General features: G+C 44.1%; 1 protein-coding gene across 3 annotated transcripts in view; it reads right to left on the bottom strand.

Moving 5' to 3' along the window:
- LOC6728213 (band 4.1-like protein 5) overlaps nt 1-5009 on the bottom strand; it is a 6147-nt gene extending 1138 nt beyond the window's left edge. The window contains exons 1-9 of one of the 3 annotated variants that reach the window (XM_002103526.3): nt 4046-5009; nt 3295-3442; nt 3053-3229; nt 1874-2942; nt 1678-1812; nt 1425-1544; nt 1211-1365; nt 917-1098; nt 187-744 (exon numbers count right to left, since the gene is read on the bottom strand). In XM_002103526.3, the coding sequence (XP_002103562.1) occupies nt 187-744; nt 917-1098; nt 1211-1365; nt 1425-1544; nt 1678-1812; nt 1874-2942; nt 3053-3229; nt 3295-3442; nt 4046-4279 (2778 nt within the window). In that variant the 5' untranslated portion in view covers nt 4280-5009. The remainder of the gene's footprint in view (nt 1-186; nt 745-916; nt 1099-1210; nt 1366-1424; nt 1545-1677; nt 1813-1873; nt 2943-3052; nt 3230-3294; nt 3443-4045) is intronic. The other 2 variants (XM_016176791.2, XM_016176792.2) reach the window with 2 other exon arrangements.
- Nucleotides 5010-14732: the final 9723 nt, after the last annotated feature.

Here is a 14732-nt window from a genome sequence, read left to right as displayed (position 1 = left end):
AACGAAGTCAGGATGGAGTCTTCATATTACGAAGCTATTTGATCAGATCATAAATTTGTTTTAAGTTCTAAAGAAAAAATACATGTTGTACCTTCTGCAAGAGTATAGCAAAACGTTAGTTAATAGTTGAGGCCAGTTTAAAGACAGACAGTAAAAGCGTAGACATAAGCTCGCAGGTGCTCAAACCTTTTCACTCGGCGGCGCATCGACTTCACTGTGGCTTTGATTCAGACTTAGACTCTGATTCATCTGCTGGTTGGTTTTCTGCGATTCCAGGCGCTCCTGTTCACTGAGCGTGGAGAAGAGCAAGGTGCCGGCACTGGGCGTCGAGCTGCCCGCCGGTTTGGCAGCAGTTTCGGCAGTGATACTGCCGCTGGCATTATTGTTTATGATGTTGTTAATGAATATTTCATTAATGAGTATTTCGGCGGCCGAGGCGTTGCTCAAAGCGGGAGCCACTGACTCCGAGGCGGTCGTGCTAACGGTGGCGGTGGGGCTGCTGGGCGTGCTGATGGTAGTCACACTGGTTAGGGTTGTATTGCACCCGCTTCCGGTATTATTCAGATTCGCCGGCAGCGACGACGGCGGAGTGAGTGGTGCACTGAATCCCGACACAAAGGTGGCATTACTATAGGGTCCATTTCCATTGGTGGTGGTGGTAGTGCTGCTCGAAGTGCTGGAACTGCTGCTACTACCCGTTGACGGCTTCTGTTCCGGTATGCTGAGCGTCAGCTTATCGCCTCCCTATTTTTGTGGTTTAGCAAGCATACAGACACAAGCACACGGAAACAACACACGCAATACCACGGATAAACATTAAGTGCGGACAACGAATGGAAATAAGAACGTATAAACAGAAGGCATGAAACGAGTGCAATGCAGTGGGCTTAAACTGGTTCGCTGGCCAACAACTTACCACTGATATGTAGGTGGCGTTCAGGGAATCCGGTCCATCGCTGTGTGCATGGTTGTTGCTGCTGCTGCTGTTGCTGCTGTTCATGTTGCTCGTGTGCATGTTGCTGCTGTGGGCGGCCGGTACGAACATCTGATTGGTAAGCTTGGCGTTGCCTCCGGCACCCAGCTCCTCCTCAACGCGAGCTACAGGATTTGTTAATTAATATTTATTTAGTATTAAGCTGAAGAGAAAATGCTTGCTTTTTTGTACGCATAAGATGTAGAGCTTTTCAACCAATTAAGTTGGTAAACTCACCCTTTAAAATATTGCACTTGATGTTGCCAGGCGGCAGGGCTGTGGTGTTCACATTGGCCAGTTTCACTTGGTTGTTGGGCTTCTCATTGGCGTTCGAGAGGCGCTTCAGTGTCTCCGTGTTGTGGTCCATGTCAAAGGTCTTGTTGATGGTCACCCTGCCAAAATATCACACTGCCGTCAGTATATTTCAATATCTAAACATGGGTTACGCTACCTGATACTGTTAGCATCATTAATGGCTTCGTTTGCTAGCACTGATGGGGATGGATCTTTGACAATGGACTTAAGCAATGAGTCTAGCTCTCTATCTTTATCCGACAAGCCGCTCTTAACACTGCACAATGATAGACACAACACAGAAAGACAGGTGAAAAACAAACACAGAAACAGGCGAATTAGTTAATCGGGAAATTAAAGCAATAAATATAAAAAGGTACAATGATAGTATAAATACACCAAAGGTTTACCTGAGCTGACCGGAGCTAATGGAAGCCTTGCCAAAGCTGCCATGGTGGGAGCTCGTTGCATTTCTAAATGGATTGGTTTCATCAAAGTTCTTAGTGGCGTTCGGTGAGTATGGTGGTGTGTAGTCTGGCTCCAATCTTTACAAAATAGTTACATTTAAAAAGGAGACGGAAAGGTTATTCCAGATTAACTTCTTACTTCACAGTCAGCCCCGACGCCTTGCCAATTGATCCAATCTTGCTGTACGCCGGATCCTCGTTGCTGAAGTTGGACTTGAGGGAGTTGCGGCCCAGCGAGGCGAAGTTGGCTGCTGCCTGGGAGGACGAGCTGATGGAACCACTGCACGCCGCATCCGGTTCAATAATGGCCGAGTTTTGAATGACAGTAAGCACTGAAGGCGAAGGTGTAACAGTGATGAACTGATCCGTGGAAATGAGCGAGTCGAAGGCGTCGTTATTGTTATCGTTGCTAGGAGTGGGTGTCGATACTTGGGAAGATACTAAGGGAGTAGCCGGTGCAGGCGATTGAGATGCAGCTGCGGCAGCCGCAGCGGCAGCAGCTCGAGCATTAACCGAGGCTACCGCCGACACCGCCGCCTCCTGAGAAGCCTTTTGTCGTTCGCGCAACAGGTGCGACTGCCGGCTAGCAAATCTCTGCGATGGTCGTCTCTCGAATTGCACCGTTCTCCTGGCTCGACTCTGCTGCGTGGTCTGGAACTCGGTACGTCCGGAATACCGGAAGCGAGAGCCCATACGGAAGAAGTTTTGACGGGCTGAGGGTCCTTTAACCGGTGCCCTAAGCCGGAAGAAGGTGTGGTGCTCCACGGCGCACTTCCACAGGTGTTTGCACGCCTTCTCGTTGTACAGCCGGAAGACAAAGGTGTGCTCCTGCTCTCTTCCCTCGTCGTCATCCTCGATCACAATAAGAGTCAATTTCTTTTTCTTGAAATCCAGCTTGCTGATCTTGGGCCAGAAGAACAGGCCGATCTTCTGATCTCGTTCGAAAACGAGTATTCCGGTGGGCGTAAGGCCCAGGTGATATTCGCAGCCATCCTTTCCGAGCACCGTGTGCATGTCAACACCGTACATATCCAGCCACTTGGCCTTGTTTAGGAATGCCGTTTCAGCTTGAGCAGGCGTGAGACCACGGCACGTCTTGTACTCGTCTAGTATGGCTATCTCCAGGTCCTCCGTTTGTTCGGGCACAAAACGGAACTCCGAGACGGTGGCGGCGGAATGCTCCTGATTGTCATAGTCGCCCAGTTCAGCTGTGAGTGAAAAATAAACAATTAGTGCTATATCGATAAACTTATAAAGCTATTTTTCAAGATAACTGAATTCGTCAAATTAAATCAATGAAATGAAGAAAAACACCTACACTGCAATGCCAAAGCGCAGAGTTCGGTGGCCTTGTCCTCCGGACAGTCGAGTCGCCCCTCGAGTAGATCTTGTTTCAGTTGCAAGAAGAACAGGTAGCGGGTCAGCTCTTCGCGCAGTGTATTGGGTTCCGAAGAGTAAAACTTCACCTTCAGCCGGAACGTGTAGGGCGGCCCAACTGCGGGAAAGGTAAAATAATTAGTATTGTTTGGCCCACGTAATTGGTTTCACACATTAACTCACTTTTGACCTGCTTCTTGATGGGCTTGGTGGGATCTAGCCAGTGCTTGACGTGGTTGGCATCCATGAACTGCAGCCCAAAGTAATCCTTCTCGATGATGTCCAGTGCGTAGAATACCTGTTCGTACAAAAAGCTGCCCAATGCCTTTTTCTGCAACGGCAAACAGCAAAGTGGAAAAATTAATGCTTCCGACGGGGGGCAGGTGTAAATCAATGCGACCCTGAACTAATCACGTTCGCTTAGCGGGTTAAATTATGTGCTGATCAGCAGCAATTTGCTTATTTTTATCACACGGACTGAGGCAATGCAAGCTGCCGTAGTGTCTTCATTAGGGTGGACCAATAAATGAAATGGTTAAAACGTTTTCGGTTCACTTTTTTATTGTTATTGTCATAGTATTTTAGTCTGTTTTGAGAATTCAATATTTCTCTTAGCAGAGTGAATGTAATGGGCCATAAATACCCTGACTTACTTCTTACTATAAATAATATTTTTATGCTCAAATAAATGATAGTGCTAAAGATGATTTGTAAAATTTAAGACATCATATTTTTTGGTACGTTTGACTGAGCCACCCTACCAACCACTTTAGCTCTATCTTTATCTCTACCTTGACGGTATTCTCTTATAAGATTCAATCGCTTGTTTGTTTGCCTTCCGAAAATTACTGCCAACGGCAGCAGTTTAAAGGGTGAAAGCCAAAATATCGAAAATGGGCCAAATGTAATTCGATGTGGGCTCTCATGTACTCACCGATAATTCGATGGAAAGGTCAGTGTTGTCCAGCAGAATGACGCGGCAGTCGATTTTGTTCTTGTTGACCACGATGCGTTGTGGCTTTATTTGTGAGCTGCCGCCGGAGGTGATGGCACCACCACCCCCAGCCACGCCCACCGCGGAACTAGTTGCCCCGCCGCCACCGCCACCCCCTCTCGAATTATCCACATAGTTGTTGCGCACCTTGCGACGGCTTAGAAAACGGAGCATTTTTCTGGATTTTGTTTGGTTTTAAACGTGTGTATTATGTATGTATGTATTATATAGTGCGGGTGGTCGCTATTGTTGTTTTCTATGTGTTGTTTTTATGGAATTGTTGCCAAGGCAGCCGAATGCACCGATAATTCACCTGTGTGCTCACCTCGGCTGGGGAAAAAAGACAGCGCAGACATCAAAAACCCCTCACACGCACACACGCGCAGCCAACTTGTTCTGGCCAACACACACGTACACTGACTAACCAACACACTTGCAAGCGATAGACGCCCCCGTTTTACTTAAGTTTTCCTTTTAGTTTTTTGTTTTTTTCTTCACTTTTGGTTCGGGGAGCTGAGCTGAAGTTGCTGGCCAAAGTGGGCGCTCCTTTCGGGCGGTTTCTTTACTACGGGTTTTGGCTCGTCGCAACCCCTCCCCCGCGAAAAAATCACTGTTAGCCTGGTTTTTGGTTGGCGAAAAAGAGGAGAGAGAAAAAACAGGCCAGCCAAACACGTTAGTTCCCGCTTCGCGAGGCGACTTTCCGGGTTTTCAATCGCTTGTTTTCACACTTTATTTTGTTGGCGGTGCTGCATCGTCCATTCACTGTGTTGTTTTGTTATTATTTCGGGCTATTTAAGTGCACTTTCGTGATTTTTTTAGGAGTAGAATGTAAGAATGGCCGCAGTAGTTGTTGATCTTATGTGAGCAGTGTGACCAGATGTGGTCATGACATATATACCACGTACACAAGAAATGGGTTTTGGCGGTTTTCGGTATTTCTGTGTGACCGTCGAATTCGCGTCAGGTGCAAAACCACGATATTCGTTAAGCTAGGACACGAACCTCTCCCTTGGCTAGAAAATAGCTAATTCGCCGATTTCAAATTTAGTCCGTTAATTTTGAATTTGGTTTTTCATGTAACATGTATTTTGATAGAAAATATTATAAAAGAACTTCCTACAAATGATCATTTCCAAAAATTAGACAAATGGAATTTATTGATTGATTTCAACAAAGTTTCTACACGTTGTGCGGAAAATTCTAAATCATTATTTTAAATTACAAACTCAAAGTAATTTTGCTACAGTGTGATTCTTTCAATTCAAAAATTGTTAACTGTATATTTATTAGCTTATGCAAATGGTAACATTAATCACATCAAAAGAAGCAAGAACGAATATAACTCTAAATTATCTAGACAAAGTTAAAAACAATCCCATCCTTATTTTGTATCAAATGAGAAGCTACAGAATTAATCATAAACATTTGGCTTTTGCCGGTGGACAAGAATCGCACAAAACTTGTTGGCATTTGCGGTCGCGCAATTCTTTAAGTTTAGTACAAGCAACTAAACTATAAAGAAGTGCACAATAACTGTAAAATAGGAAACACAAGTGGGTTCCGTAGTTGCAGCCGGCATTTGCAAAATCCTTTTTATGGGCAATTTATTCCTTTATTTGTTAGTGGATTTAAGGCCGTAACAGTGTCCACTCCCGCACATCCCAACTTCCCTAACTTCCCCAACTTCCGCACCCATTTTCCTCCGATTTACCCTCGATTTTCCTCGACTCCCCATTGGTAGTCGTATTTCGAGTTTAAAGGTAAATGGGAGATTTATCGCCGGCGATTTCCGGTCTACATATATGTGTGTAGAGTGGGCGGTGGGTGGGTGTTTTAACATCTTGGCTGCGGGCCCTGTTTATATCGGGGTTTTAGTGGGCCCTCGAGAGGTTCGGCTTTTGGGCCGAGGGCTTTACAACATTTTGCGCCAAGTTGAAGCCATTGGGCGCCAATTGCATGATTCATTTTCGCTTATTGGCCATTAATTCTCGATTCGCCCGATTGAGGACGATATATGTAGGTATACATATATGCGCATTTACATTTTTATCGAACGCATTAGATATCCATATATGCTGTAATTACACAATTGGCCGTTATAACAAGGCGGATGATTAATTACTGACTAATACCTGAAACCCGATCTGTGGTCGGGCATCGATGGAATCGGAATCGCCCAGCAGCCCCGTATCGCCCATCCATCCATCTATTTAATAACTAGACAGGCGACGATGCAGGTCTTTAGCCATGGCCAATGTCTTAGGTGCCAGCTGCGGCAACTTGAGCAGCCAGTTCCGTAATTATGACAGGCGGCCAAAGGCCCCGGACCCCCGGCTTCAGTTCTCTGTTCTTGGCTTCCAGATCCCAGATCCCATATGCCAGATCCCCAGTTTCAGGTCCCGTCCCGTCTCGATTTTCTCGGCCGCAGGGGTGTGGCAACAATTAACAAATGGCTTGCGTTGCCATTGCCATTGACCAAAATAGACATGTTTGCAAAGGGTTACATTCATATGTACATATACGCAACCAAAACGCACAATGCACTCGAACAAATATATTCGAAGGTGCCAATAAATTATCAAAAACTTTAGGTGTGGAAACCAGTAACTATGTCAAGAGTAATCCTAAAAATCAGCATAGTTATAACTCAAAAATTCTCCTTAATATTTTAGAAAATATATATTCTTTCTTCGATATATCATTGTTCTTTATTTATAATGAAGTGTAGTTATTCCCCGGATATCCGGTTGAATGTATAAAATAATTTGATAAATCGAAAGTACTTTAATGTCAAACGGACATGTGGAAAAGAACAATAATGGGAAAACTATAGTTTAAATGTCAATATATTAATTATCTACTGTTTACTATTAATTTCTTTAAAGTTGATTTATAAATTGCGTTCAACTTCAGTGTCCTTGGAAGTCGTACCCATTTGGTTCAATAAATTTAGGAAGTGAGTTGTGGCCCGTTTTTAGCCCTCTTATTTCTCCCTGTACCAAATGTGGCCTTTTGTATTGTCTTAACGATAATGGCGAGTCGTGGGTATGTAATACGAGGTGGGCAAATATTTGCGTCCGTTTGAGTGAGTGTGTGTGTGTGTAGAGTGGTGCGGTGGTGCAGAGGGGAGCTAGTGGTGCGACTGCTGCGATGAGGTGGTGCAGTGAGCAACAAAAGCGGAGGCAAAGGTAAACTATTATATTTATATGGTCGTCTGCGGATGTGGATGCTGCTACTCGTACAGCCCAACTGTCTGCGCACTTATCTGCAGTTGAGTGGAAAATAAATTCCTTTTAATTAAAACCGCAGCACAGCTCGTGATTTAAACGGCTCACGGCTCAGCCAGAATCAGCGGAAAAAGCAGAATCCGAATCCCAATCCCAATCTGAATCAGAAGCGCTGTGCAAATTTATTGGCTTCCATCCATAAATCAGCGAATGAGCGACCAAGAGGTGAATCCAATTTAATTAAATAGAAAAATGTTTTGTTGTTTACTCGGCTGATGGGCGAGCGCTAACAAACTGCGAAGCTGTAGCTGAGAAACCCTTGCCCATCGAATGGCTGGGAATTCCAAGTTTCCAGTAATTGGCTACTTAAGGTCCTTCGATTGGGGACAAGGACACCAGGACGAGCAGCCAGTCTGGGGACGAGTGCAATAAAAAACATCCTCGTGTTGTAAAATTTTATGTGTGATTGTGTGTCGCTTTACGATATCCTCCTGGCATCCAGCCTGCTCCTCGTGCTGCTCCTACTCCTGCTCCGCTCAAGTTCCGCCCATGAGCAGGACTCGTTACTGTCCGGAGACAGATACGCCGGACTCGGAGTGGGAGGCCAAGGGGGGCGTGGTCGGTGGGCAAATAGGTGGCTTGGATGGCTTGGGTGGTTGGCTTGGTTGGCGACATTTGTTGTCTCAGCGAATTTCGAGCGGCAGGACGATGCGATTGCCGTTACCTGCTCACCTACGCCCTGGGGGAATATTTCACGGCTATTTGGCAAGTCAACAGCTTGTTTTATTTTGGCATGTAATTTTCGATGAGTATTTTTATGACTGAAAGGCGACAAAAGCCAAAATCAATTGGAAATCAATGTTGCAGCAGTTTTCGCTGCTTTCGTTTTCACTGACAGCCAGCTTACAGGCTTAATTACTCGAAATCATATCAGTGAGAATTTTCATTACATAATTGGAATACAAAATAAAGAGAGAAACCTTCAAATGAAATGCTATATATTTGGCAGCGCAAACGGAGTGAAACACAGAAATAAAAACATTTAAGTAATTTAATAAATTTAAGCACCAGTATATGTGATGAATATTTATTTATTATATTTTCATCGATTTTCCCAGTTTATTTACATAAATGGTTCTAAATAAAATATCTTTTAGTTTCTGTATATTTTTTAAGCATCTCAAACTAAATAAATGTCAATTTAAACTATAAGAGGTAAACTAAAATGGAGGTGCAATTTTTGATGACAAAATCAAAACTTAACCAATTTCGCACTCCCTTTCGGCCGAAATAAAAAGTAATTAGGCTCACATACAGCTGCTGGGAATGAAAAATACCCTGCGCGGCAGGGTGATATTTTAAGTAACGCACAATTTATTTTATTTTATATTCAATTTAAAAAGTGTCAACTTTCTTCCTCATTTTGGGCGCATTTTTGCGTGGCTTGTGCGTCGACCTTCTGTCCACATAAAAAGCCCATATGAAACGCATAAAAAAAGTTATTTATGCCCCGCGGTCGGTCGCTTTTGTTGCAGTGCGTCGGGAGGAAATCGCTCCCCGATTTTCCACCATTTCCCCCCTCACTCACAATTTTCCACGGCGGTGACAAAAAGGCTAGAGGCCTTTTTCCGCAACTCTTTCGCTTTCGCCTTGGCCGGTGAGGTCGAAAAGTTTCGCAGCATTGCAACAATTAAAAGTGGCACAAGGGTCATTCAAACAATTGCCCATTGTTGTTTTCGGGGCAGAAGTCCACTCGGGGGGTTGGGGCATTTAATTTATGCCACTAATTACTTTAAGAGCTTTGTGGCCGCTGCAATCCTGCAGATTGCGTTGCCTTGTATAAGATTTTCCAGCCCATTATGTACGCCAAAAGGTTCCATTCCATCCCCCGCCATCCATCCATCCATTCGACTCCAAATGGGAAACGGGAGGACGCCGGAGCCAAAGCCAAATAATATGCAAATTAGAATTATATTCAAACAGTTTTTTCTATGCCACTAGGTAAACGAAACTAAGCCAAAACTTTTACAACATCTTTCGTTTTGCTTCACTGTCTGCGGCTTTGCTGCCTCAAATGACTTTTGCCAACTTACCGAGCTAGCCGTACCCATCATACCCCCAAAAAAGGAGGCAAACTTCCAAAGGTTTTTCAGGCTATTTACACTCAAGAGTTTCTGGACATCTGGTCCGGGTATCTCTGGTATATCTCGCACTTTTCGACCGCCCCAAACAAAAAGCCATCTGAGCATACGAACGCCCTCGGCGGCAATAAAGTTGCTAAACTATAACCGAAGCGGCAACTTTAAACTGTAGTTTATTTTATTGACGTGTTCTTATAGTCCTGACAGGGACTTTGACATGTGATTTGCCTTAATTACAGTGGGACAGGCCCAAGAAACGATCTACATTTCGGGGGGAAACACTAAGAACGATATCGCACAAAAGTAAAAATGATTCTTTAAATATTTTGAAGTACTACAGACTGTTTTTACAAAGCAATTTAGCTCTATTCATTTTCAAGCTTTTTCCTTGTAAAAATAAAAAAAATTGAACAACAAATTTTAAATATTTTATATTATATTTATATTCAAGACAAATACTTAAGTATTTGTTTGCAGCTAAAACAATTTAAATTACTTAATAAAATGTAAACAGTTTGTTTGTATTTATTTAAATAACAATTTTCTTACAATTTGTAGCTTGGTTTGTGTGGTAAAATATCAAGGAATCTGAGATAACTTTCTACCAGTTTTATCCCCAGTGCTGCTGCCCCGTGGCCACATAAATCTCACCTCCGGCAGAGGCGCACACCCCCACATCCTTGGAAGGCGGGCAGGATGAAGCTCATCATCGATGTGCAATATTCTGCTTATCATGCGCTTTTTGCCGGAGAAGGCACAAACAGAATTACATGGCTATAACGAGTGGCACTGGAAGAAGTGCTCGAGGAAAAAGTGGGACCATTGAGCATCACAATTTGCTGATTGCTCGAGTTTTGCTCGATGGGAAATGAAAACCGAAACCGAAACTCATTTAAATCAATATTTTGTTGGGCACGTATGCAGTTGTAGTTGTAGTGGCAGTTGTCCGGCCCGGAAGATGATGTGTGGATCGGACGGGGAATCCCCGGACTCAGCACAATTGTCGGACTTTTGGCCTAGGCGTTGTCCTTGTGTCTCTGGCTCTTTGTGTCTTTGTGTCTTTCTGACCAGATGAACAGATGACCACCGCAAAACCCCAGCCAGATGACGCCTGCATGCAAATGTCCCGAAATACAACACACACGCAATTATATTTGCCTTAGGTCGGCATTAGTCCGGAGCCCGGAATCCGGAATTGGGAATCCCGGATACGGATATGGACTCGCCGCTAGCCTGCTGCTAAGAGTCATTTCCGCTTCCTTTACGGGCGACAGGCTACTGTTTTTCATATATGCCGAATGCTTCATGTGTGCGGTGTGCGGTCTGCGGTGATTGTTGCGACATCTATTTGATCGAAATGGGATTGCCGAGAGTGGACTGGATTGAAGATGGCCTGACAGCGGAGTGATAGAAGATACTTGCACACACTACACAGTCCATTTCCCACACTCGCACTCGCACTCACACTCATACTCATACTCATACTGATACTATTCGACTCGGAGAGTCAGTCAATTATTTGGCCCAAATATTTGCCACTGACTTGACATATTTCTCCACTTTACGAAGAGTGCCGGGCGATAAGCACTCGACAGCATCATCTCCTGGCTTTCGGTGATAGTGTTTCAGCCAATGTAAATAGTCACGAGTATAAAACTTCATAAATTGGCAAGGCAAAGGGTGGGCCGATCTGATGGCAAAGTGTTTGGATTGCGATGGAAACTTCTGATTTCGAGGCATGATTGCATCTTTAAATGCGAAAACCCTCGTTTCTTGAGCGAAATGGAAAGCAAAGGGTTATTTCTTTAAAGGGCTATTGGGTCCGTTCTGTTGTTCATTATTTTTATTAGGACATTTTGTCAAGATATTTATCGATTTCATCAGGACTTCATGCATGATGGTTGTCAAAAGAAAAAGATCTTGTTTCTGGTGTCAAAAACCATAAAAACAACTGTAAGAACTTCGCTAAACCTCCCGGAAATAGAACTAGTGAAATCACTCCTCATTTTCGACAGCAGCTTTCAATTCACGTACTTAAATGCCAGCCTCATCGCTCGTTTTCATCAAAGAATACTGTGCTCCTTTGTGGCTGTTTCATTACATCCTCCGCAGGACTCCTGCAGGACTCCCTCTGGGCGAATGTCTTGCCCAAGGAGAACATCCTGGCTGCGTTTTTTCCATTCCCTTTGAAGGAGGACGTCTGATATCTTGTGCATTCAACTCGGTTACTACGCACTTATCTCATCTCCGTAACTGTGCATAGAATTTTGACAGACAATTAGCAGTGGAGCGATGGCAACGTTTCTTCTTTGACTCCCGGTTAGGATGGGATCCCATACCCATGCCCATACCCCATACCTTCACCTACATCATCTCACTTTGTGGGTCTGCTGCACAGTTTTATGGGTGTTTTTCTTTTTATTGTCCTACGCATTTTCTATGACATTTTTGACGCTTACGATTTGAACATTGTCTTAATTGCTGCTTTATGATGTGTGCTCTCAAATGACACGCAGCATTTGCCAACCCAACGTTTTCCGTGATTATGATTTAGTTCAGCAAACTGGTAGGAAACTCGAGCAGTTTTTAGGTGGTGGCTGGGGTCTGGAGGCGCCATAAAGATTAAATACAAGTGTAGTAACAAAGATTGTTGCTTTTGGCACCCGTCAGTCCGCCATAAAACAAGTCTCTCACCCAGTTGAGTTCACATATCACGAGTGTGAAGTTCTTTAAATATTTGCCGGGTGGCATAAAATATTTACAATGTGTAGCATGTGTGGCAATTGTCAGTTGAAACGGCTGTAAACGGAATATAACTTTGTTATTGATTTGCCAATTGTCTGGAAATAAATTTCGAAAATGGGATTGACATTGGTGGTGTCTTGGAAATAGTAAAAGTATATTGTCGGCTTAGGTTGCAGATGGGATGAAATCAGGGAAATATCTTCAGGAAAATATATTAGAATTATTAGATACTCTTAAATATGTTCCGGTACATTTTCCTGCCTAAATGTATCAATCCTCATTTCTGATCCACTGAAATCTGTGTTTTGCCAGCTTAATCATAATTGATTCAATTTAGCAGCTAGCCGTATGATGGATTGGCTTCTTCGAATGCAAAAATTCAATCTACAAGTCTCGGCGCCGCACTCACATATTTACGCAAATGAACGACTTGGACAGGATTAGGGGATTGGGAGTGGGAATGGGAACGGGAATGGGAGATTGGCTGGATCTTGGATGGTTCCAGTCAATTACCCGCAGCGCATGCATCTAAATCAAAGGCCACAAAGGCAATCGCAATCTCCCGGGCTTAGCAGTCCGGAATCCGGAGCCATTCCTCACCTGCTGCCGCTGCTGCTCCTATCTGGATGAAATTTATAGAAACCATTTGTATTTACGTACCCAAACGGCGATATGTTGGTATTTGTGCATTTGTGTTCGCATGAAAGAGTCGTATATTTAAAATTTGCATTTCAACATAAAATTATTTGGGGAAGATTTTAATGACAAATTATGGCCGCGTAAATTATGGTGCTGGGTGCTGGGTGCTTCACCCTTAGCCGGCGTACCTTTCTCCTATTTATATTTATATTTATATCGTAAAGGCGCTCATACAGATACATCCCACCCACGTCGCCAAAATGGCAATAAAAATATTTCGCTACAGATCTTATTCAGCTTTATTTCGCCATTTTTATTTGTTTTCGTGTTGTGGAGTTATGTGTGTGTGGGTCGTATTAGGGGGCTGCCCCCAGCCCCCAGCCACCACCTCCTTCTCATCCTCCTGCTCCTGGCATTGCTATATTTGTTTTCTTACCCGACGCTTCTTTTTTTTTTTACACATTTTGCAGCGTTGTTGGCGAAAAAGCGCTTTTATATGTATGCACGGGTATGCTCTGTATCTTTCCGCTTGTCTGGCACTTATCCTGGGGGTCCTGCTGGTCCTGGCTTCGCAGGATGCCTTCGTGCCTCCACGGTTTCCACTGTTGCCACTGTTTCATTCCGTTTCCATGAGGAAGCCAGGACTCAGGCCGTGCTCACCTTGCGATTTGTTTTTAAAAGCCGCTCAGCTGTGGCTCAAACAACTTTCTGCTGCCTTTGTTAAAACAATAAAATTATTATTATTGCTCCACATGTTGGAATTCGAGGACTTAAAATGTTGTTTCGCTCCTGTCCCTTTGCCTCTACCCATCCATCCATCCATCCCGCCATCCATCCATCCGTTCCGAAACCCTCTGAAATTGGGTCTATCTCTGGCTGGCTGGCTTCCTTTTGCCTTATAATCATCGTTCATCATTCGTGTTGGACCCGCGCCTTGGGAATTTGTCATGCAATTTATTCCTTTTCTTGCGCCACTTTGGCAACAATTTTATGTCATTTGTTGATTGTGTAAATTTCGCGTTTAGCCGGTGAGCCATTCCATTCGAATCCCTTCGTCCTCGTCCTCGACCACGTCCTCATCCTCGGCACTCGGATTCGAAAGGTGCTAAAGGATTTTATGTTCGGCCTAACCGTGGCTTATTCGCGTTTTTAGTAGTCCGGCAGCTACTTATGGTCGCGATGTCCTCTCCCGACTCTTGGCTACATAAAAAATGATTTACTATATGGCGGGTCTCCCTTTATGACAAGTCGTAAATTGCATTTTATGTCGCATGGTGGCGGGCTTTTTTGTCTTTCCCCCATCCTTCCCTCGCGTAGTCCAGATCCAGAACCTCAGCCAGCCAAGAGCTCCTCCCTTTTTGGCGCTCGCACTTTTATTCGTTTGTATATTTGTTAATTAAGATTGAGAACGATGTGCGGCAACTGCACACAGAAATGGCCAATTATGCAGCGTGTTTGCATCTGCATTTGCATTTGCAATTTGCAACAGCAACTATGCAGGAACGATGCCAACTGCAACTAGCCAAGTCGGACTAATCCGCGACCTTTCTTAGCCTCGAGTTGGGCGAAGCTGGCAGCTAGCTTATTTTAATTAGACTCTGTCCCAGGATCTGGGCACAAAAGTGGGTAGGTGGCTGTGGCTCTGGCAGGGGCGAACACCAAAAATATTCTAATGGGGGGCTTCCATTCGAATATCTGGCTAATTTTATAGATATTGCGGTCTGACTCTGGCACTCGGAATTTCACAGCTGGGCAAATGGAAACCAGAAGACCAAAACTCAATTAAGACCTTTTTAAGGCCGACATTTTTCGTGGCCAGGCTTGAGAAATTCGACAGCTCTGAACTCTTACACAGCTCATATTTCATGTACTTTA

Source organism: Drosophila simulans, chromosome 3R (genome assembly GCF_016746395.2).
Source record: "Drosophila simulans strain w501 chromosome 3R, Prin_Dsim_3.1, whole genome shotgun sequence".
Lineage (NCBI taxonomy): Eukaryota > Metazoa > Arthropoda > Insecta > Diptera > Drosophilidae > Drosophila > Drosophila simulans.
This window is presented reverse-complemented; position numbering and strand designations above follow the sequence as displayed.